The sequence below is a fragment of the Mauremys reevesii genome, linkage group 4 (genome assembly GCF_016161935.1).
Source record: "Mauremys reevesii isolate NIE-2019 linkage group 4, ASM1616193v1, whole genome shotgun sequence".
NCBI lineage: Eukaryota > Metazoa > Chordata > Testudines > Geoemydidae > Mauremys > Mauremys reevesii.
In genome coordinates, this window is record NC_052626.1 from 21,224,033 (window position 1) to 21,247,380 (window position 23,348).

The following is a 23,348-nucleotide window of genomic DNA, read 5'->3' on the forward strand; positions in this document are numbered from 1 at the left end:
ACAAAGCCTTTTTCCTGAACTGCATCTCCTCCCTTGCTCCGCACAGTGCTCTTCAATGCTGAGAAGCCCAGTGTCATGGACATTTACCATGGGAGAGAGCAGACTTCTGCTGTTGTTCCAGGGGTGAAGTGTTCAACTGGGGCATTGGTCCTGTCGGCCCTTGTGCAATGTGCAGCGGGGTGGAGGGGAGGGGAGCATATTCCACCAGCCAAGTGAGCAAAGGCTGCTAGCGGGCACAAGTAAGAGTAAGTGCTGGGCACAGTCCACTGCACTGAGGAACCCATCCCTTGTGTCCTTCCCAACTTGCGAGAGGGCAGGATATAAAAGGTGGGGAGTGGGCAAAGACTGGGTGTGTCTAAGGAGACCTGGGAATAAGCACAATTCTCCATGTGCTATTGAGGCGCTTAATTTCGTGTTTCCCCACAAGCCCCATTCCTGCAGCTAGGCTGGAGCAGCTTGGCAGCAGCACTCTCATTAATGCAGGGTCCGTTCTCCTGATCTGTCGGCTCATCACTCTTTACTTTGAGTTTATATGCACAACCTGCAGCTGCTGCACCTGCTCTGGGCAGGACCAAGCCTAAACTCATTCATTCTGGCAGCTAAATCCCAACACTAGGGACAGCCAATAACATATGGTTCCTAAACATAAACAGTTAGCACTTTAAAAATGGAAGGCTGCATATTTCGGAGCCGGGCTGGTCCACGCTGTTTGCAGCCAGAATGAAGGGTGGGCAGGAACTATGTGAACTCCCCGTCCCAGCACTGCAGAGGCACATCGGTTCTCACCCACTTCATCGCCTGTGATCCAGACTTGTCAGAATGGTCAAGTGGATTTAGGATGGAACCACATTTGTGTCTGGATGCAACCAACTGAAACTACTAAGATTTGATGACTTTGAACAACGATTCTGCACAACCCATGCAAACTTCAGCTAAATGAATATCATCGAATCATAGAATATCACGGTTGGAAGAGACCTCAGGAGGTCATCTAGTCCAACCCCCTGCTCAAAGCAGGACCACACCAACTAAAAACCTCAGGCCTTAAAAACTCTAAGGATGGAGATTCCACCACCTCCCTAGGTAACCCATTCCAGTGCTTCACCACCCACCTACTGAAATAGTGTTTCCTAATATCCAACCTAGACCTCTCACACTGCAACTTGAGACCATTGCTTCTTGTTCTGTCATCTGCCACCACAGAGAACAGCCGAGCTCCATCCTCTTTGGAACCCCTCTTCAGGTAGTTGAAGGCTGCTATCAAGTCCGCCCTCACTCTTCTCTTCTGCAGACTAAATAACCCCAGTTCCCTCAGCCTCTCCTTGTAAGTCATGTGCTCCAGCCCCCTGATCATTTTTGTTGCCCTCTGCTGGACTCTCTCCAATTTGTCCACATCTCTTCTGTAGTGGGGGGACCAAAACTGGACACAATACTCCAGACGTGGCCTCACCACTGCCAAATAATCTCTTCCCTTGATCTGCTGGCAATGCTGGGACTCTGCCTGAGACCCTCCCAAGGACAGCAGGGCCTCTAGTTGCAGTCAGTTCCTGGCTCTCTATGGTACTGGTCCAGCTCCCATTGCTGTCACATCCGAGCACCACACAATCTGTGAGGTATTTAGCCTCACAACAACCCTGGGAGATAAAACAGGGTTATTCTCCTCATTTTACAGATGGGGAACTGAGCCACCAAGAGACCAGTGTCTCAAGCCAAAGGTCTCACAGAGTGTCAGTGGTGAAGCAGGGAATTGAACTGAGGGCTACCAGGTCCTAGGCTAGTGCTCTAACCACCTGGCCAGCCTACACTTACTGCCCAGTGAGAAGGCCTTGCCAAGCAGGAGGTTGTGTAGCCTTTCATTATAAGAGTATTGTGACCAACCCTGCTGCAGGGTGAAGCTGTGAGGGCTTTGGGACACCAGTCCCCTCTAGATAGCAGGTAGCTCACTACTCATCTCAGAGGCAAGTGCTGTCAGTACCCCAAGCCCTACAGGCTATAGCCCTCAATGGGCTCCCATAGACACTCCCCTCTTTAGAGTAATAATGGCAAATGTTACTAGGGCGGTGCGATGGGGCTTTCACCTCACACTACCCCCTGGAGGGGTTAATGTAGGCAAGAGAGCATAGGTGCCAGCTTCCTCTGAGCCTGGGGGGGGGGTGCTCAACCCCCTGCTCCGCCCAGGCCCCGCCCCCACCCAACCCCTTCCCCCAAAGTCTCCACCCTGTCCTGCCTCTTCCCACCTCTTCCTGCCCGGTTCCGCTCCCTCTCCTGAGCGTACCCCCTCCCTGCTCCTCCCCCTTCCTCCCAGAGCCTCCTGCATGCTGCGAAACAGCTGATTGTGGTAGGCAGGAGGTGTTGGGAGGGAGAGGAAGGAGTTGATCAGCAGAACTGCTGGTGGGTGGGAGGCGCTGGGGTGGGAGGGAAGCTGGCTGCCTGTGGGTGCTCCAGCCCTGTCAGTGCCTATGCAAGAGGGGGCCAATTAGCATGGGCTTCACCTGGAGGGGAGCTAGGATGCAATGAGGTTTAATTGGGGATGAAGCTCACCTGGGCAGAAACAGGTAGGGCTTCTATGAAGCCAGGGAGCCAGCAAGAGAGAAGGTGGCTGCAGTGAGGAAGCCTGCAGTCACGCTCCCTGATTCAAGGAGGACGAGTAGTACCCTGTCATAGGCAGTGTAGGAAAGCAGTAAGGGCTGGGAGAATAAAGCCCTGAATTGCTGGGCCTAGGGTCCCTGGATTGGAAGCTAGTGTAGAGGGCAGGCATGAGTTCCCCTACAAGTCACCTTGGGGGTGGCATGCTATGGACAGTCCATTTGGGGACTCCTGGGGAGAGTTTGGATGGAGACTTGGATAATACCCCAGAAAGGGGGAGAATTTCAATGTGTCTTGGCCAGAAGGCTACACCACAAAGAGGAAAGCGCTGCAGGTCTGGGCCCAGGAGAGAGGCCATGAAGCGAGCGAGTGGGACAACAGGCTGAGCAACCACAGGAAGGGGTGTCAGACCATGTGGTGGGCTAATTCCCGGATGGACCACTAGGAGGCAACAGAGCGGTAAAAGAGCACACCCTGTTACAAGCAGCTAGAAATCAAGGTGCAAATCCCAGGCAAAATGGGTGAAATCCTGGCTTCACTGAAGTAAACAGGAGTTTTGCCATTGACCTCCCTGGGGCCAGCACGTCACCCAGTGATTTTAAGTTAAAAGAAAAGGATCAATCCAGCAGTTCCTAACCCAGCCCCTAGGAAGTTATTACGAGGCATAGAAAGTCTTAATGATTTACCAGAACCAGAACCCATCAGTGGGGGAAGTGAGGCTAGAACCCAGGAGGGCTGACTATCAGTCGCCTGTTCTCATCACCAGACCAGAGCCCCTTGTTCACTGTGGATGGAAGAGCCCTAGAATAAATGTTAGGGTCTCTTTCCCCTGTTTTGGTCACTGTCCTGGATGCCTGGTGCCAGGGGCGGCTCTAGCCACCAGCGCGCCGCAAGCGCGCCGCGTTTCCTTCCGTCGGCGCGCATTTGGCTCCATGTGGCTCCGCCCGCGGCCGGCGCGGCAGGCGGGAGCCCGGGGCGGGCGGACCTGCCGCGCGCGCGCGGGGCGGGCGCCCCTTCCCTCCCGCGCCTCGCTGAGCTCCCGCAGGCATGACTGCGGCAGGTCCGCGCGCCCCGGCCCGGTGTGGACCTGCCGCAGCGGAGCAGCAGCGAGAGGGACCGCGGAGAAGAGAGGACCGGCCGCGGACCGGGAAGCGGCGTGGCGCTCGGCTGCTTGGGGCAGCCCGATTTCTAGAGCCGCCCCTGTCTGGTGCACTGAGCTGTATCAATAGATTGTGCAGTGTTCCTGTTCCCCGAGGAGCACACCTGCAAATGAATAGGATTCCCCAGAGAAATCCATCTCTAGACTGTCATTTGTACTGACACAGCCTGACGGCACAATCTCGATTCAGGGCAGCTGGATCATTGCCAATAGCTGAAGCGATGGTCTTTTGCTAAGAACACAGCTGCTAACTCATTTATTGATCAAGCAAATAGAAAGTGGGTTTTAAAGCACAGATACCTGTAATGTGCCCACCAATTTTTTGGTTGCTAAAGGCAAAATCACCACCCACCAGCCCAGGTCCTGGACTGATCTAACCCAGTGAGAGCTCTCCACCCTCACTGTCACTTGATTCCTTTCCCTCTCTGCTAAATCTCTTCTTCTTTCTTGCCACTTCCCTATTCAGGCTCAGCGACTTTTGTAGCCTTTTTCTAACACACGATTACATACCTGGCTGTCATGCAAACTGATCTCTCTAAGATCCACTGATATCTGGTCCACGTACAAGTCTTTGGCTTTCCCCTTGATTGTCTTCCGTTCACCACGACCATCGCAAGAGCCATCCTAACCAATATCACTCTCAGGTCTCCATGGTCACGTCCATACTAATGTAGCCTAGCCTCCCTCGACTTTTCTTCAACTCGGGCAACCTGCATTAGGTCCCTCACAACCTTATTTCATTTTCTATCACAGAGTGTCCAACCATTTGACCATCTCGACACTGCTTGCATCTCAACATCATCATTTCTGGAGTGGAAAGAATGCTGATCGCTGGTAGCTGGCCAGGTCTCTGCTCCATGCATTAGAACAGGTTGAATTACAGTTTTATACACTCTACCTTTCAACTTTACTGGCATCTTGAACTGGGGTCAGCTCCTGCCATTTGCACCAAATTGCTTTGGTATGATGCTGGTGTGGCAAAGTACCGTCTCAGTCTCACCAGCCTCTGCTGTTTTTAGCCCTGGGGAGACAGGCTTGGGCAATTGCAGTCCCCCTTAGGACTCAGGGTCTGTCTTCCTGTCTCCCCACCACCCTTATTTAAAGTTTTTTTTTTTTCCTGCCTGAGAGGTGTGTGCTCTGCTGCTCCTGCAGGCTGGCAGCCAGCTCTCTTCTCTCTCTCCTCCTCCTCCCTCCCCCCAAGGTAAGTAAAAAAAAGGGGGTCCCAGGCAGCCCCAAGTTGGATCACCCTTACCTTCAGGTCCCTCCCCTCAGCTGATTCTAATTCTAAACCTTTCCTTTGGTAACCCTTTCTCAGCTGAACCTGATTGTGTGTCTCAGTTGTCTCTAAGGAGGAGGAGGGAGGGCTTTAACTGGACTGATTCCCCCCCCCCTTGCAACTGTCTGTCCTGAGTTTATCACACTGGGCATTGCAGGATGGCCATTGTCAGCAACCAGCTAACCTAGGTATTTAAATTCCCTTTCTGCTGGATAATAATATGAGAGAGAAAGCTTTTGTTCAAGAGCTGCCTTATATAGGCATAAAACATCCACCCCCATGATCCCTATACTCCAGATTCCTGTTCTTTTCTCTCTGAAATACAGCAGGATTATGGATAATTTTAGTCCTGTGGCAAGGAATGAGGTGATTGTGCTAGCAGCTACAACGGTTGCTATCAGCATAGCTCCACGCTTGTCCAGGTGTCAGTGGGGGCAGAACAGGAAGCCATTGGGACTGTACAGGTGGCTACCCATCTATAAACTGGGGCTATTTAGATTAACCCACGTTCATAAAGCACTTTAAGATCAACAGGTGAAAAGCACCATTTTCTAACAATTGTTACTATTTATTATTTGCATTACCACAGGGTCTAGGAATCATAGTCAAGGATCAGGACACTGAGCGAACACAGAACAGAAAGACTGTCCCTGCCCCCAAAGAGTTGATGGTCTAAGACTGTAGACAACAGATGGATATAGACAGAGGGGGGAATGTAAGGAAACAATGAGACAGGATTGATCAGCACGACAGGCAGTGGTCTCAGCACACCAGCTATCTAGCTATTGTCAAGCCTTATATAGACCTCACAGCAGTATGTATCTTTCTTTACATAGCGCAATACGTTTGTCTGTGGTGACAGGCAAATAAAGACAAAGTCCCTGTGCTGAAGAGTTTGCATGCAAGACCCTAGTATGAATTGTTTGTATTGCCTCTCGGAGAGCTGGATTAACTACATCAATGGAAAAACCCATTCTATGGATACAGGAAGCGTCTACGCGACAGCTGCTGCAGGGACACAGGTGCTGCTCTGTAGCTCTGCCACTGTAACAGCTGTAGTGTAGACATGGCCTTGAGAAGGCTTTTTTGCCCTTGAGAAGGCTTCTCCTATACAGTGTAAAGAATCTAAACAGAGTTTTGTTTTGCTCTAGTCTGTTGCTGTTCCCAAGAGTAACAGGAAATGATGGTATCTGAAAAGCTCCTCCACTAGAAACTGTTTTGTAGGGAACAACCATGCTCCAGGAGGGGTTGTGCTGCATGACCTCACAGGCTTTGATTGCAGTCCTTTCTCACATTCACAAGGAGTCAATGGGAATTCTGTTTGATTTGGCCCTGTAATTTTATGCACACATAGATACCTAACTCACAGGTTCCTAAGATACCCTTTGACATGCACAGCTTTCCACCTTCATCACAGGGAAAATCACCCTTCCTCTCTGTATATTTAGCCAGCACTCCTGCTGTTTCAGAAGCTAAGGGACCTACAGTGCCTAGTGGACTAGTGTGAAACATCGCAATTCATTAGAACCAGGCCCCTGGAGAGCAATTGGCATTTCAAGATCAACCTCTTCCAGAAACAGAGGAGTGTCCTGCTGCAACACTTAGTACATTCTGCTCTTTCAATTAGGTGACTAAAAATATAACCCGGGGAGATGAGCACTTTGCACACCAGCAGTCCTGCGCATTTGTGCGCTTGTTTCACCTAGCCAGCCTGAATAGCAAAGAGCCTGCATGAGATTGGCAGTACTAGAAGCCATTTGCAACGCTGACATCTGACTCAGACAGCGGTGAAACAGATGTTGGAGAGCGATTCCAGGGTTAGAATGCTAATTCCCAGTTGCATGCAGGCAACTCGACTGGTTTTTAAACATATTTCTTTCCCCTCTCTCTGCAGGATTGTGTTGCTCATGAGGATCAGCATTCATTCCTGCACTTTTAAGGAGGCTCAGTGTGCTAGGGTTTACATGCACATCTTGTCCTTATCACATTATTGAGGAGTACGTGTGCAAGGCACATTAACCAGGGAATGTTGTTTCACAGAAGAGCCTGGGCGCTCAGCAGCAGCCTCCGTAAGCTACCAATGCAGAGGTTGCTATGGCCACTCTTCTCCTTTCACATAACAGAGTGAGGAGAGAGACGACCTGCATACATTGGCTGATGCTGCAATAACCCCCTTGTTTACATCTGCAGAGCTTCTTCATCAATACCCACATTCAGCAGTGCACGTTCCAGCAGCCGTAGACAGGCGCTGCCCCATTTCACTCACTGCGGGGGGAGACAGTTACAAAAATAACCGTATGTTGACAAGGGATCTCCGAGGCCACAGGCCCAATGCAGTTCCACTGCACAAAGGGAGGGGAAGGATTCCAGGTGGTTGCCACAGTTGTGTGGGGCAGATCAGGCAGATGGGGGGGCAGGCTGCAGGACAGGGGGTGAAGCATGGTTAAGGATGGGGACGGAGCCAAAAAAGCCATATCTGCATGGTCTCTGCCCCCTCCTCACAATAGGGCTACATTAGAGGCACACAGGGCTGCTCCAGCCATGTCAATAGAATGGCTGCACAGTTGCTTGACAGATTTGGGAGTGGCCCTGGAGACCAGAGCACAGAGCCGATGTGGGGAGCAGCACTGCAAGCCTCTCTGGCCAATGCGCCTCAGCCCTCTCCTAGAGGGCCTATTTCTGAGGGGAGCACGCGGTTCAGTCTCCATTGTCCAGCTAGTCCCTGTTCTTAGGACGGAAGAATCCCATGCACTGCTACAGACTAGGGACCGAATGGCTGGGCAGCAGTTCTGCAGAAAAGGACCTAGGGGTTACGGACGAAAGAAAAATGATGAGTCAGTCAACAGTGTGTTGTGAAGAAGGCTAGGCTAATTTTGGGTTGTTGTATAAGTAGGGGCAGAGAGCAGAGGAGATGTGATCCCATTCCCTCTCTCTCAGCTCAGCTGGTGAGGCATTTGGAGTACTGTGTCAGTTTTGGCCCACTACCCACACTACAAGAATGTGGAGAATTGGGAGAGAGAGGAGGCAAAAAAACAAAAAAATGAGGGGCTGGAGAGGGGAGAGAGAGAGAGGAGGAGAGAGGATTTGATGGAAGTGAGCAGAAGAAGAGAATGAAGAGAGATGATGATTGCTGCTTTCAACTACCTGAAAGGGGGTTCCAAAAGATAGATCTAGAGAGATCTCAGAAAGATGACAGAAGAAAGAGAAAGTGGTGGATGGTTTGCAGGGGAGGTTGGGGGGGGTTAGGAATTAAAACAAAAGGAAACTTTTTGAGGGTGGAAAAGGAAAAAATGGGGGAGGGTTGAGGGTGGTGGAATCCTCTTCCTTAGAGGTTTAAGGTTAAGGTCAGGATTGACAAGGGGATGATTTGATTTGGTCCTGCTGTGGGGTCCTGCTGACCAGTTGGACTCTGATCCTCCTCCCCAGGTCTCCCTGAGACCTGATTCTATGATTCTATGGTGTGGGCAGCATCACCATCCAAGCCAGCTGAGGTGGTGATTCTTCAGATCTGGCCACCGATCCACTGGGAACTAACCTGAGGCTACAGAACTCAGTTTCAGTGCACTACTGAGCAGCCATCAGATAGGAACAACTTCCAGCCAGTACAAACCTAGGGTAAAATCTTTGAAAGCACCTAAGTGACTTCGGTGACTAAGTCCCATTGACATTCATTGAGACGAAGGCGCCTAAGAGCCAAATTGTCAATGGCATTTAGGCACTTAAAGATGCAATAGGTGCCTAGTGGGATTTTCAAAAGCACCTAGGCACCTAATTCCCATTGATTTCAATAGGCACTGGGCACCTCAGCGCTTCTGGAAAATCCCACTAGGCACCTACTACATCTTTAGGTGCCGCAATAACTTTGAAATACTGCCCTTTAGTGCCCTAAGTGCTCAAGCTCTTTTTGAAAATGGCTCCTAAATCACTTAGGTACTTTTGAAAATTGTACCCCTAGTCTGGATTTGAAGTGGTGACCTAGAGCCAGGTTCTGATCCACTAACAACCCAAATTTGGCTTCTGTCCAAATTACTGAATTGTACAAGAATGGGCCCAGTTCTGCCAGGTGCAGAGTCCTCCAAACTCCCAGCATGTTCATGGAGCCCAGCTCAGAAGCTGATCATTGGGAGCTGAAGGCCAGAGCAAGCCCTTTGAGACAGCCTATAGGACACCAAGCTTTATGTATATTGAGTACCTCATGGCCCACAATGCAGAGGGTGAATCCTGTATTCTCTGAGGCAAATTGCAACAGCCAGCTTCTGCTCAGCTCCTGTTAGACTGTCACGCACAGCCAGTTTATGGGCTTTGTTAAACCTGGGCTAGATCCAGGGCAGATTAATGTGTGGAGTGAGATTTTGACAGGTAGCTCCTATGAGTGACAGCACTGAGGACACTTCCAAAGAGATGCAGCAGGCTTTTACACATTGATTTTTTTCACCCCAAGAGCATGAAATAAGTTCCTGTTTTTAAGATTCTAGCTGAATAAGGAGAGCACGCTTTCTCTCCCTGCATCACAGCTAAATGTCATTGCAGAGCCGGCTGGAATATTGAGTTACATTGATTCTCTACAAAATCCAGAATTGGCTATCAAAACAAAAATGATAACCTCCATGTCCTATTTAGCCCTTCATCACTACCTTGTACGCACACACACACAGCACCCAGGTTTTGTCATGCTGTGCATTCCCATGTGAACAGGCAGGACACCACCAACAGCCATAAACTGGGAGCTCCCCTGGAACACTGCAGTTCGTTCTGAGTGCCTCAGTATCAAAAAGATGTAGAGAAACTGATGAGAATTCAGAGATGAACAGCAAAAATGATCAGAGGGACGAAGGGACTGATTTCTGAGGAAAGATAAAAAGAGCTAAATATCGAGAATTAGCTTGTCTACTGCTCTAATAGACTATGGGTATGACAACTGTCTACAAAATATCTGAAAAGGGGTAAGACCTAGGAGAAAGGGAGATTATTTGAGGTGGGGACAAGTAGAACGAATAGGATGGAAGTAAGAAAAGGAAAATGGAGAATGAAGATGTGGAAAACTTGCAGACAAGAGATCTATAAGATCCAGATCCTCAGAGGTATTTAGATGCCTAACTCCCATGAAATCACTCAAGTCAATAGGAGCTTAAGTCCCTTATCTGAATTTCGCCCTTTGATTGTACGGTATGTGATGGGCACTGCTTTGGCCAAAGGCTGTATAGCGTCTCCATGGAGACTCAAAAGCTTAACGTAGTCCTGCTGATTTATGTGATTAATTTCACAGAAATATTGAGGCCACAGTCTAAAAAGGCACATTTTTGCTTTTCTCTCTAATCCTGAAAATCAATTTTTCTGATGACCCAGTCACCAAATTTCAGGCCATTCCCAGGAGTAAGAGGGCAGATCAATTCCTTGATTTTTAAAAAATCCTGAACCTTGGCATTATTTTTATCACCTGGTGACAAAGAACAGAGAACAGAAACCCACCTACCATACATGGAGAGAGCTGAGCTGAATCAGAAACCTAGAAAACTTGGTCTGATCAATATAGTGTAAATCTTTATGTCTGTTACACTTTGACCGAATGAATGGTCTGCATTATATATGGTGGCTGATTGGGGGCCTGATGTCAGTCTCGTTGTTTAGAGACACCCTGTTTTACAGCAGCAGCACTTGGGTCAGTATGCAAAGGGTCCTGAGGTGGACCTTTAGCTGTTGTAAATTGTTGAAGTCAAAGGAGCTGTGACAATTCACACCAGCTGAGGATCTGACCCCATATATTTTGTAGTGGCTTTTGACTGTAAATTCTTCCGGGCAAGGTTGGAGTCTTGTTCCACATCTTGTAAAGTACCACGTACATTTGTGGTGCCATTTTAATGTCAAAAAGTAATAACTTGGCACTCTGATTTGGCATGACTTATTTTAAGTCTTTTGATGGGATTAGATCTGGAGAGTGTCTGGACCCACTTTATAGACATCAAGTCCAAAAGGCAAAATTCAGAGCCAGTTGTTCCAATCGGGGTCCATTTCACAGAAAAGGGCCTAAGCAGAGGACTTTGGATTTAGTTGAGGATCCCAACTTCCCTGAAGACTGAGGGCTTTCGCTTTGGGTTCCTATCTCACAAAAATCCTATAAAACATAAATTCTGAGGCTAAATGACTTTAGCACATTCCCATTCATTAGAAGCCTATATAATATGCTGCAAAATAATTGTCTAAAGCTGAGGAGGTTCAGAGCCGTAATTAGAGATAAAATCCCTCAGAGCATGGCAAGAATGAAATCTTCAGCTGAGATTCTCATAGCAGAGCTCCTGTCAGCTGATGCCAGACACTTCCTCTGGGGTGCAAACTAAGGGAGCGGGGAGGAGGTTTGGGAGTCAGGCTGGAACTAAGGGTCTGACGTCACAGCAGCAAAGCTAGCAGCTAGTTAAGGGCCTGATTCTGGGAGGGTGCAGCATCCTCAACTCCCATTAGCTTCCATGGGCACTTGAGGATGCTCAGCGTGTTGCAGGATCAACCCCTCCATCATGTATATTGATAAAGATGAGGGGAAAGCTGCTGTGCCGGTGAGATGAGTTATATTTACCACTCTAAATCCTCACCACCTAACGCCTACGCGTGGCAAGCGACAAACCTGCCTCTTAGGCATGAACTAGTTACTGAGGTCAGCAGCAGCCTGTTTATTTTTAAGCACAACTGCAGCATTAATTTCAAATGGCAAGTTCTGTCTAAAAACCACAGCACAATGTGGTGCTTAGATCAGGCAAGTAACAGTTTCTTCAGTCTGCTTTAATAACTTGACCCTTTCTTAGTTGCTGTAGAATCCTGATAAATCAATGTTCCCTCATAAGTCCTTCAGGTAAGAAAGAGTTCCTATTCTATTACAGATGAAGTTGTTATTTGTATTAAGCTTTTATGATGTCTGTCTATTTTTTGTCAGGAAATATGGTCTGTCTTAGGTTTTTTTAAATCTTAGCTGTTAAGCTTCTTTTTGAAAGGCTAATGCCATAATGAATAATAATAATAAATACTTTGCAGTTATGCACTTTCAACAGTGGATTGCAAAGTACTTTATAAATATTATCCATTAATCAGTAAACAAAATAAAATCTACTGAACTGATATTTGGCATTTATTTTTCCTGCTAATATTCACATCATTTAAAAACTCCGTATTTTATAGTTTAGATAGATAGATGATAATTCCTCCAAGCATTTGTAGAAGAGTTAAATGTGGCACTCTGTGTTATTAATGCACCAAAGCTATCAGTAGTTTAGGCATCTTGTACAAATTATAATCCAAAATTGTATAGGGCCTATTTGGATACAGTGACACCAAAAAAAAAAAGGAGGTGGGGCGGGGAAAATGGCCAGTTTTCAAACTACTTATGGAAGCTAAAAAAAAAATTAAAAAAAATAAATGACAAGGACAATTCTGTCACAACTAGATCACATCTGGGTGACAATCCTAGGGCCTGAACGCTAAGGTGATGGGTACATTAGAATTGCTCAAAACAAATCCAATTATAATAGGTATAAGGACAGCTAGAAAAATCAGGTCACCGTGGCAACCACAGCTGCCATTTCCATGAACAAATGTTCTTTGCACAGAAATCAAGACAGACTGACTTTGGTGTGACATGATCGCGGTTAACAGGAATATCTGGCTGCCTGCCAGGGCGGTGCACACATCGCACAATTTGCTTTAAACTCCCATTTCCTCCCTAGATGATAAATTTTTGAAACTCTCTAAAAATGGTCACTATTCAAAAGAGAGCTTAGTGAAGTGAGGGGAAAAGATTTGGGACATTAGCTAAGCATGATATTTTTGAATGAATGGAAAGTGCCAAGTGAGAGTTCATACCTCTCCTTGTGTATGGAGCACCTCTGACATCCTGAGGAGCCTCTCATTGACAAGAAATAAAAAACAGGAAAGACCCATTCAGCTGCCTAGTTCATCCCCCTGCAAACACTAGTGCTCCCTACAGCATATCCTCGATCTCGCTCTGTCCTGCCAGTTTTTAAATGGTGCTAAGCAGTGATAGGATAACCTGGAACTACCACAGATTGGGAAGAGAGCCAGACAGGAAAGGCACACTGGTGTCTGGGCCCCAATGATATAGTTCTTATACCACACTCCTCACTATGGCCCTGATCCAGCCAAGCACCACAGCACCTGCTTAGCTCTATACACATGGGTAGTCCCATGGAAGTCAGTGACTAGACAGACAATGAGCTCTGACTCAAGTGATAGGTCTTCCACTGCCACCGCTTCCCTCAGGAAGGCTTTTCCATCAATTTTTTTGGCACCGTACAGTAGCTCTCAGATCCGTTTGAGGACTTGATGGTGTTTTCGTTTGATAGCTTTTGTTATGAACTAGAATGCTACAGCATACGGGGCCTCATGCACAAAAATTATTATTGTTAATATTATTTTGCCAATAGGATTTTCTCCCTTGTGGCCATCTTAACTTCTCCTTTTTTTCACCTGATCCCATGACACTCAGTTACAACTCCCTGCTGTTTTTATGCCCTTCAAATACCCTCTCAGAAGGCAGTGATTGCTCTCAGCTGCCACAGCAGTGAGTGGAAGATGAAGGAGCTCAGAACTTCTCAGCACTGGATCTTATTCATTCACTTGCTCAAGCTACTGTATAAATACGGCATTCTGTGCTGGTTCCTCCCTTCACCCCCAGAGCCATTATTGATGCTTTTTTCTGCCCTCCTTCCAAGTTAGTGCTATCTCTCTGGGATATGGATGCCCAGAACCGAACACACCTTCAAGGTTCAACCTCACCATGGAGGAGCCCTCAGCCCCAGAGCCTTGGCCTGATCCCTCCTACATACACTGCCACCACAATGTTGTACTGAAGGATAATTTGATTTCTTTCCAAATGCCTCCCCTCCCACCCGCTCTGGTACCACCCCCCATGAACTACATTAATATGTCTGGTTATCCTGGGGTGACTCTTTTCTGTGGTGCAAGTCAGAACCAGCATTTTGCTCCCCATGGACACAAGAAGAGTGCTATTTGCTCGGCCTAGACAATGAATGGCTTCCTCGGAGAACAGCTCTGACACGGTTCCAAAAACAACCAATATGGGGCTGTTCTGTAACGCTCCACCCACCCTGGCCTTCCCAGCAAAACTCCAACCATAGGTGGTAGGTATAATAGGCATGGGGAGGCTAAGCTAAGGAGGTGGTATCTGCTCCTCAGCTTCCCAAGTTCTCCCTGGACTCCAGAGACATTACTGATGAACCTGGGAAGCTGAGGAGCAGATACCACCTCCTCAGCCACTTCAGAACCTGCATGGTGCATATAAAAAGCTCAGCGTTCCTTGGGAAGAGCTTTTGCTTTTCCCACCAAGCAGCTCTGGGTCTTGGGAAGTACAGCTGGGGCCAGGTGCAGCCATGGGGTGGGGGCGGGGCAGAGAGGGGCTCGGGCCTGCCTGGGGCTCCTCCAGCTGAGGGGGGAGTGGGGGTGAGTGGGCTCAGGGCTCCAACCATGGCAGGCGGAAAAGGGGGCTCAGGGCTCTGGCCACAGGAGTTTGGGCCTTGGGAGGAAGGAGCAGGGCTGGGGGCTAGCCTCCCTGAAGGGGGGGTCCACCCACCCCCATGACTCCAGCTGCCTGTGAAAACACACCTGAGCCACCCAGGTCATCGGACGAGACACCAGAAGCGGCTAGGGAACCCAGGTGTCCTGCACTGTGGCAGTCCTTGCGTCACTTAGCTGGCCCTGTCTCATATTTTTGACAGCGCTCCTAACCACCACATTTGGTGCTGCAGTACGTGTCCTTACCATGTCTGTCAGAGAGTGAGTTGACTGGACAAAGACCGAGATCTCCTGCAAGAAATACAAAAAAGCTGAGGGCATTTTCTGTAAGCAGGTAGAGATTGGCCCAAATGAATGCTATTTTGAAAATCAAATACCTGATTACTCTTGAAATGGACCACATTGTTAGCACATGGGATTCTGCCTTTATCCCAGTTGGAAGCATTTTCAAAATTGGTGTTCGGAATCCATTGTTTGTACACAGCAATCGAAGCAGCTGAGGCAAAGAAAGAAATGGAATTCAGTTCTATTCTGTTTCTACACAGCAATTTCCAGACACGCTGTAGGCCAGATAGTGTATATTACTGTAGCTCTATTGAGGTCAATGGAGCTACAGGAACTAACACCAGCTGAGGATCTGGCCCTGTATAGGCCCCTCCCAGAATGAGTTAATACAGTCACACAAAGATAAACAACACTCAGCAAAGAAAGGAGCAGCCAGTGTCTCAGACTGGAACTAGAGGGCCCTGTCATGTCAGCTGTTCCTCGGATCTTACTCAGGCAAAATGCTCATCAACTTGCTGACTTTGCCATTGGTTTGCAGCCTACGCACTGCTGGTGTAAGAGCCTTCTCCTGTGCAGCGCCTCTGGACTGCCAACCCAAAGCATTCAAAACACCATGATTCAGGCCCCTCCCCCATCCCATGAGTTTGGCTTTAAAATCATCAGATTTGAATAATACTGCCTGTTGGGTCCTTTTGATCTGCCTTCTGGTCTCTGAGCCTTTACAGGCCATGTTTGCAAGCTTTTGTCTGCAGCCAGGAGGACTAGAAACTTTTTTTTTTAAATGAAAGCTGAGATTCTCAAGTAATAACATGACTCCAGGAGCTTAAGAAAAACACCTCAATTTGTCAGGCTCATGATGAAATCATAAGAGTTGGTGACACTGGCTCCTGCCATGTGGAGCACCTTCCTTCATGTTCTTCCACCTCACCAGTCAACCAAGTCTACAGCTCTCCTCTTATTTATCTCTGCAGTTGCATTATTATTACTCATGGAAGGAGACAGGAGTTTAATTAGGTCAGGGCTGGGATTGAGTGTAGAGTAAGTGCAAATGATCAAGAAAAAAAATGCAGATGATTTTAAACAAGAAGAGCAAGTAAGGCCTGGTCGAGACACGGCTTTTATACCAGGATAACTATGTAGGTTAGAGATGGAATTTTTTACCAATCCAGTTATATTGGTACAACCCCTAATGTGGAGACAGTCATAGCTATATAAATGTGCCCGAGGCCTGGTCTATACTAGAAAATTAGGCTGATTTAACTCAGTCACTCAGGGGTGTGAAAAATGCACACCCCTGAGCAAAGTTGTTAAGCAAACCTAGGTCCCCGAGTAGACAGAGCTAGGTCAATGGAAGACCTCTTCCATTGGCCTAGCTACCACCTCTTGGGGGAGATGGCATGCCTCTGCCATCAGGAGAACCCTTGCTGTCAGCATAGGTAGTGGTACAGCAGTGCTGCAGAAGAGTTTTAAGTGTAGACAAGCCATTATACGGGTAACACTTATTCTTCACCCCATACAGGAATAGCTACACTGCTACAGCCAAAGCACCTTTATATCTGTATTTTTTATTATTTATAAAGACAAGAGACAACAGAGGGATGCAGACAGACCGGAGAGTACAAAGAGTCAGCATGCTAGGCAGTACGGTAGTATAGCTAATGCAGTGTACAACTTTCCTTTGTAGACAAGGTCTAATTTAGCAACTGGATCTCATGGTGACTCAAGCACTTGTGAACAATCAATACCATCTAGAGTGGCTGTCAAAATGCCATAGTGAAAAATGAGGAAGTTGGGCCCAATTATTCAGTGTGGATAAACTACCTGACAAATGTAGCTGTTGCCTTTCTTTTATGAACTGACTCTTCTGCAGATGCCTTAGTAGTGCCTAAGCCGTGTTGTTGTAGCCGTGGGGGTCCCAAGATATTAGTGACAAGGTGAGTGAGCTAAAGGCTTTTATTGGACCAACTGCCCGTTGGTGAGAGAGGGGAGGACTGGTGATTTCTAAACATTTGCCAAATAATCTGGCTGAACCAGCCTCAGTTTGTGGTTTGTTTGCAAACAACTCATTTGGACTCTTCACTATTATTCATTACTCAAGGCGTGTGGTCAGCTAAGTCACATGATATTGTTTCTACTCCTTGACTTTTCATACACAAGACAAATAAACACACTTGTCTCGCCACAAGTCCTCTGCCTTGCAAATGAATATGGGAATTGCAGGAAGAATAGCCAGTCCCTAAACACTTGTGCAAACACAAACCTGTTTGCACTAATGATTGTGCATAGCAAATTCAAAGGAGCATGACAATGGTTGTACCAGGCAGCAGTTGGGAATTTGAACCAATGTTTATATACACACCAGATCTGCAGTATTCAACCAGCCTACCTAGGCCTGATTAAATTATACACAGCCTGCTTCATTCTGCGGGGATAGATTTAAAGAGACTTATCTGAGACTTAGAGCATCCTTCTGCCTCTATATATGCCAGAGATGGAATTTTCTGCATAGGAGCAAAAAAGCATCATAGCCTGCACGTATGTCTTAAATTAAGCAATGTCAAAATCCTCCCTTCCTCGCGATCAGTGAGCACAGGGGACATTTTCAATGCTATGATTAACATGTAGCTGCGGATCACTGATGGCTGAGAGAGAAGCACTGTCTGTGCATGTACAATGTCTCCAGGTGGTAAATGAGAATGTTGTACTACAAGATACCAGTGTGTTAAAATTACTTATTATTTATTTCTATGGGGATTAGGGCCCCATTGTACTGTACAAACACAAAGACAGTCCCTGCCCCATAGTCTACAATTTAAACAACGTAGAAGGGGTGACTAAATAGACAAGGTAGTGAGGGGTGGAGGGTGAGTCCAAGGTAACGGAAGAGGGAGATGTGCTTGCCACAGTGGACAAAACAGTCACAGGCAGTCACCAGCCAAACCAGATGAAAATGAAGTTTGTCTTATCAAGTGTGTATATAAATGGAGTTCACACAGTAATTCAGATCGGGCCACTCCTTGTATATCTACTGTTGGAGTCTGTGTGACCCATTGAACATGCATTTGTGACACAGAACACTGAATTGGTTTAATCCTTTTTGTGGGAATTGTCTCACATTGTCTGATCCTGCAAGAATTTGGTGAATTCCTGACATTTTTACTAGCCCTCTTCTCAACCATCTCCCTGCCCGCCATATTTTTAAATTATAGACACAGGCACAAACATTTGCTCTGATCAGTATAACCCTTCCATCAGCCAGCAAAAGTCACTAGTGCAGCAATATGCGTGTCTCACTCTGTCTCTGTCCCTCTGTCTGTTGTGGATTGAGAGGATGAGTTTAAGGAATGATGGTTCAAAGTCAGGACCACCTGCCATCCAACAATACTAATGTGGATCTTTTAATGATAAAAATGGGACATGTTTAGAAAGTGTATCTCACTCCAGAAATTAGCACGATCAAATGAAAGCCTCTGTCATAGAAAAGGTTACAAGATTGTTTAAAAAATGCTGTGCAAAAACAGGAGACAGGAATGGAAACTTTCTCCTTTGGTGCTAACATTTTCTAAGGTGGGTCTCTGAAGATGTAACTGACAACATTCTGAGTAAAATGATTTCAATCATGAGAGTTACTGGACAGTAAAAATAAATTTGCACTTTTCTCATGGTTAAAAATTCTAACCACTTTTTTAACCAGTAAAAGCAACTGTGCCATTACTTACGTCATGTGGTGGTGAGATGTTAAAATGAATGCTATGAGTGATGGGGAAGAGACTAAGTGGGATTCTGCTGAAATTTTAGCAGCACCGAATGATCTCCTTTGCAACATAATTGCAACATTATTTTTGTGTGGCCTGGTCAGGGGTGCTATTGAGACAATCACTACGTATGGCCATATGCAGACTAGGAAAAAAGGGGTATTTTTAAAATATGCACACACAAAAAAGCAGCATAGTGTAGACAGGACAGTTGTAGTTTTAACATGTTTTAACTGGTCGAGGTTTAAACCTTAGTGGGGAACCGCAGGAGGCAAACTCAGGGGAGGGGGCTTCCTGGACTATGCCTCCAAGACCTACATATGTTAAAATAACACCAGTTGTCTACTGAAGACAACACCTTACAGTGTGGTTTTATGGTCTTACTGAAACACACAGCAAAACAGAACAACCAACCAACAAACAAACCCCCCACTTCGCCTTTAACATTAGGGGCTGAAAACCATAGAAAGCACTTTCCAAAATTTCTAGTGTGTCCTGCACATTCTTATTCTTTTGTGACCCAAGGCCCATTGGTACCAAAGGGTTCACTATTCTTTACAATCAACTGCTGTCTCAGACCTGAGAAACTCAATACACCTAATACCCACTCTCATAGTGTCCATCCAGGAAGGCTGGCATGTGAGGTCTCGGCTGACAGCTTGTAACTTCCCATTGTGAGGTGTGTATGCATGGGTAATGTTTAAGGAATTACATAACTATATTGAAAACTATGCCTTATGGTCTTGGAGTACAAGTTAGTCACCAGGGAATCCTGTGTCTTGGTGATGGGCCATTCAAGTGGAAGGGAGTTGTCACTGCTCTCTGGTCAGCCAGTGATATAATGCAATGTTCAGTTGTCTACCCTTGCCCCAACCCACAACTGTCAATGGCAAACCATCAAAGACAACAGCCAACAATTGAAAGAACTTGGAGGTAAAAAGGAATGTTATAAAAGCCTGTGAATAGAGACAACAGACTGGTTCAGCATATCGCAGGGTGGAGGAAGAAACTGTGTCCATTCACAGAGGAGACATCTTGTTGAGTAGGGGTGTTTCATGAATGTTTGGATCCTGGTTCCTGGGCTCTGCAACAGACTGAACTTTGGGGTTGGGGGACCTGCTTTATTAGGCAGGAAAGATAACTATTATTAAATGGAGGCCCTAATTCACGTTTTCTGATTTTGGTTTATATTGTAACCATTTGTTTCCATCTCTCTCTCTCATTTCTAGTGGAACCTCTATTCTTTCTTAAATAAACTTTATTTTATTTTATTATAAGTGCTCACAAGTGTGGTGTGTTATACAGGTACAGTGATTTAAGGTAAAACTGATAAACTGGGGTACACTGCTTTTTTGGGAGCAGAGGCTCTGGGATTTCTGGGAGTAGCCAGTGTCAGGGGCTGGGTCTCACTGGGGAATGCTTTACAGGGACTCAGGCACTGGAGCATATCTCTTGGTAAGCTGCAAGACAAGGTTGGGCTGGCATATCCCAGAAGAGTGAGCTTGAGAGGCTGACATGCTGGTGGTGTTAAGGAGCTAGCGCAGGTATGACTCCCTTATGCCGGAGGCGGGGGGGAGGGGAACAAGGTGACTCACAGTCCCGGGTACCCCAAGAACTGTCACACCTTCATTAAAATGAAAATGTTTCTGTCCTTTACATGGGGAGGGCTGCATTGTAAACAGATATGCTGCTGCCCTGCTAACCCAGCCTTGCAGTGGGGGGTTTGCAGCCACACCATAGTGGCAGTAATATGGAGAATTCACTCCCTCCCCCCAGTGTGAATTCCAAAGCCAAACTGGGACCATTCCAATGCTAACATTAAGGCCCTGGTTCAGCAAGGGGCATACACACATGGCTAACTTAAAGCACACAAGTAGTCTAATTGAAGCAAACAGGCATGAGTCTGATTTAAGGCCATGAAGGAGCCTTAAATTAGGCAATTTTTAAAATCCATTTTAAGGCCCCTTTACATTGCCAGAGCAGTGTAATGAGACTCCGACCCAGTAGAACAAATTCACAAGTTTTAAATTGGGCATGTGTGTGAGAACCTTACTGAACTGAAACCTAAACATGGGCATTTTTTTGTTTTGTCTTTTTCTTTTAGATGAAAACCCTACACAATTACATACAAAAAACTGTTAATGCAATGCTACAACTGCCAAGTTAAAATCCCCAAGAGTCAGGAAAAGGAAAGGTTAAAGTTCTAACAGAATGCAGAAGTTCATTCCATTGCATATATGTAGTAAGTTCTATCCCTGTTTTGCCGGATATATGTAGCTTACCTTATAAAGTGTATCATACCCAGTACCATAAAACATACAGACATATCCTAAGCTGCGGTAAATCGGCATAGTTTCCTTGCTTTCAACAAAGTAAGGCTGAATTACACAGCTGAGGATCTGGCCCCAAATTGCGCAACGCAGCCAAGTTAACTGAACTGTTGCCGCCTCAGTTTATGCAATTCCTGACTTTAACTATGCACGACAGTATTGCATTAATGCACCTTTTGCCTCGATATCAACATCACTTGACTGTTTAATCAGTCCTTTTGCTGCGGAATCATGGTCTCTGAATATTAAATACATATGCATATTCAACAGAAGACAGCTCTTCAGAGCCTTAAATAAAAAGAGCTGAGAAACCCAAGCAGCAGAGGTGCAGTGAACAGGAGATGCAAATCACAGCCCACTCGCTCTGTCTTTGTCCATTTGGAAATGAGTTTTTCCACTTGCATTAGAAATACGTCACCAAGTACAGAGTCTGTGACTTTATTCCACATTACCTAAAGCCTGAAACGGAAAAAGCCATTTTGCCTTCATTCTCCATTCTCAGACAGGTCCTGTCATTACTCACCAAGGAGCTGCACGAAAAGGAGGAGGAAAAACAGACCCTTCATTTCACAGTCTGCTGCTAGCACATTCCTTCCCAGCCCTCTCATGAACTTTGGACTAGCCAGTGTCACATGATGCTTCATACACTTGAGAATCTGTAGGGGAGCAAAAACATTGGGAGAAGACTGGAGAACTATGATGCTTTGGGATATGGCTCATTTACACAGAGACTTGTCCAGTCTCAGAGACCAGGTTATTTTTAATGTCTCGTCAAAGCTCACCGATTTTTTCAGAGCATTGCTTTAACCTGCATGGAGCGTGATGTAATAGTGAGAGCAGGGGATGGGAGTCAGGGCTCCAGAGTTCCAGTCTCAGCTCTGCACTGCCTCGTTGTAGGCTCTTTGGCAAGTGGTCCCTCTATGCCTCAGTTTCCCCACCTGTGCTTGCCCTCCTTACTGTGGTTGAAGATTCTTAGGCTGACTGTCTGTAAAGAGCTTTGAAGAGGTAAAGCACAGCACAAGTGCTAAGTGTTATTACTGTATGTCATTCTCCACTCCAAAATGCCTCTTATCTTATAATTCCTAATAGTAGTGTCAATGTGTTTTCAATTAGCGTCCTTGGAAGAAAGCAGCTCACAGACATGGCTTGTAATTGGACTTTGGACACCAACTGATTTTCTCATTATCTGAACAGTTATGGCTTCTTTTCTATCCCAGCACAGTCTTGGACAGGCAGTCAGGGGTCAAAGGGAAAAACAGGCAGTAATATGAGCAAATGCAGGAGGAGGAACGTATTTCCTCACAACAATTTGTCTCTCTCTGAATACCCTAGAAGCACACACAATCCCAGAGAGGCAGAGGGAGAATTCCGGACACACTGTCTGCTTCACCTAGTCTCCACTTACACTCCCAGCATTACCACTCACCAGCTACTTTCCACAGACCTCCACTCACACTGGCTCTGCCGCTGGCTTGAAGAGACTCTGCTGCTTAGGGTCAGTGGGTTTGCATCAAGTGTGTGTGAATGGTTGGTGGGGAGTCTCAGGATGGCTACCCCTAGGTGTTTGTGGTAAGGTGTGTGCAAAGAAGCATTCTGTGTCTGTCAGAGGGTCTTGGTTGCTCTGTCTCTCTGCACTGAACTGTTGACATGCATGAGGGTATGTGCTATTATGGACCTTGATCAGTTGGCGTGTATGAGTGGGTGGGCATGTAGGACTATGTGTGTGTTTCTGTATAGGGTGGGATGTAGGAAGGTTTGTTTGTATGGCTGGTTAAACTGGGAAGGGGAGGTGTGTGTCAGTATGTCTAACTGAGGGGGTGGGGATGCCTGTGTCAGGGCATGAGTCAGCATGTCAAGGTGTGGGTGGAGGTGGGAGGTCTGCGCCAGGGTGTACCTGCGTGTCCGCCTGTGGATGAGGGGAGATCTGCATCAGGCTGTACGTCAGTATGGCAGGCTGTGGGATGGGTGCCTGTAAGGCTGTGTGTCAGCATGTCCAACTGTGAGCAGGGGGCGGGGGGGGGAGTTCTGTCAGGCTGTGCGTCAACATGGTTAGCTGTGCCATGGAGTCCCTGTCAGGCCGTGCATCAGCATGTCCGGTCATGGGTGGGATGAGGTCCTTGTCAGGCCGTGCATCAGCGTACCTGGCTATGGGATGAGGTCTCTGTCAGGCCACATGTCAACATGTCCGGATGTGGGGGGGATGAGGTCCCTGTCAGGCTGTGCGTCAGCATGTCCAGCTGTGGGATGAAGTCCCTGTCAGGCCGTGTGTCAGTGTGTCTGACTGTGGGTGGGATGAGGTCCCTGACAGGCCGTGTGTCAGCTTGTCCAGCTGCGGGTGAGATGAGATCCCCGTCAGGGGACAGGCCTGGAGTACCATCAGCGTGTCTGGCTGTGGGATGAAGTCTGGGTCAGCATGTCCAGCT

At 47.0% G+C, this 23,348-nt stretch overlaps 1 protein-coding gene across 1 annotated transcript in view; it reads right to left on the reverse strand.

The window, feature by feature from the left end:
• Positions 1–23,108, reverse strand: part of AMN (amnion associated transmembrane protein) — a 52,781-nt gene extending 29,673 nt beyond the window's left edge. Inside the window, exons 1-4 of the mRNA XM_039534091.1 lie at positions 23,067–23,108; positions 21,449–21,581; positions 14,933–15,051; positions 14,802–14,846 (exon numbers count right to left, since the gene is read on the reverse strand). Coding sequence (XP_039390025.1) covers positions 14,802–14,846; positions 14,933–15,051; positions 21,449–21,581; positions 23,067–23,108 — 339 coding nt within the window. The remainder of the gene's footprint in view (positions 1–14,801; positions 14,847–14,932; positions 15,052–21,448; positions 21,582–23,066) is intronic.
• Between the last annotated feature and the right edge of the window lie 240 nt (positions 23,109–23,348).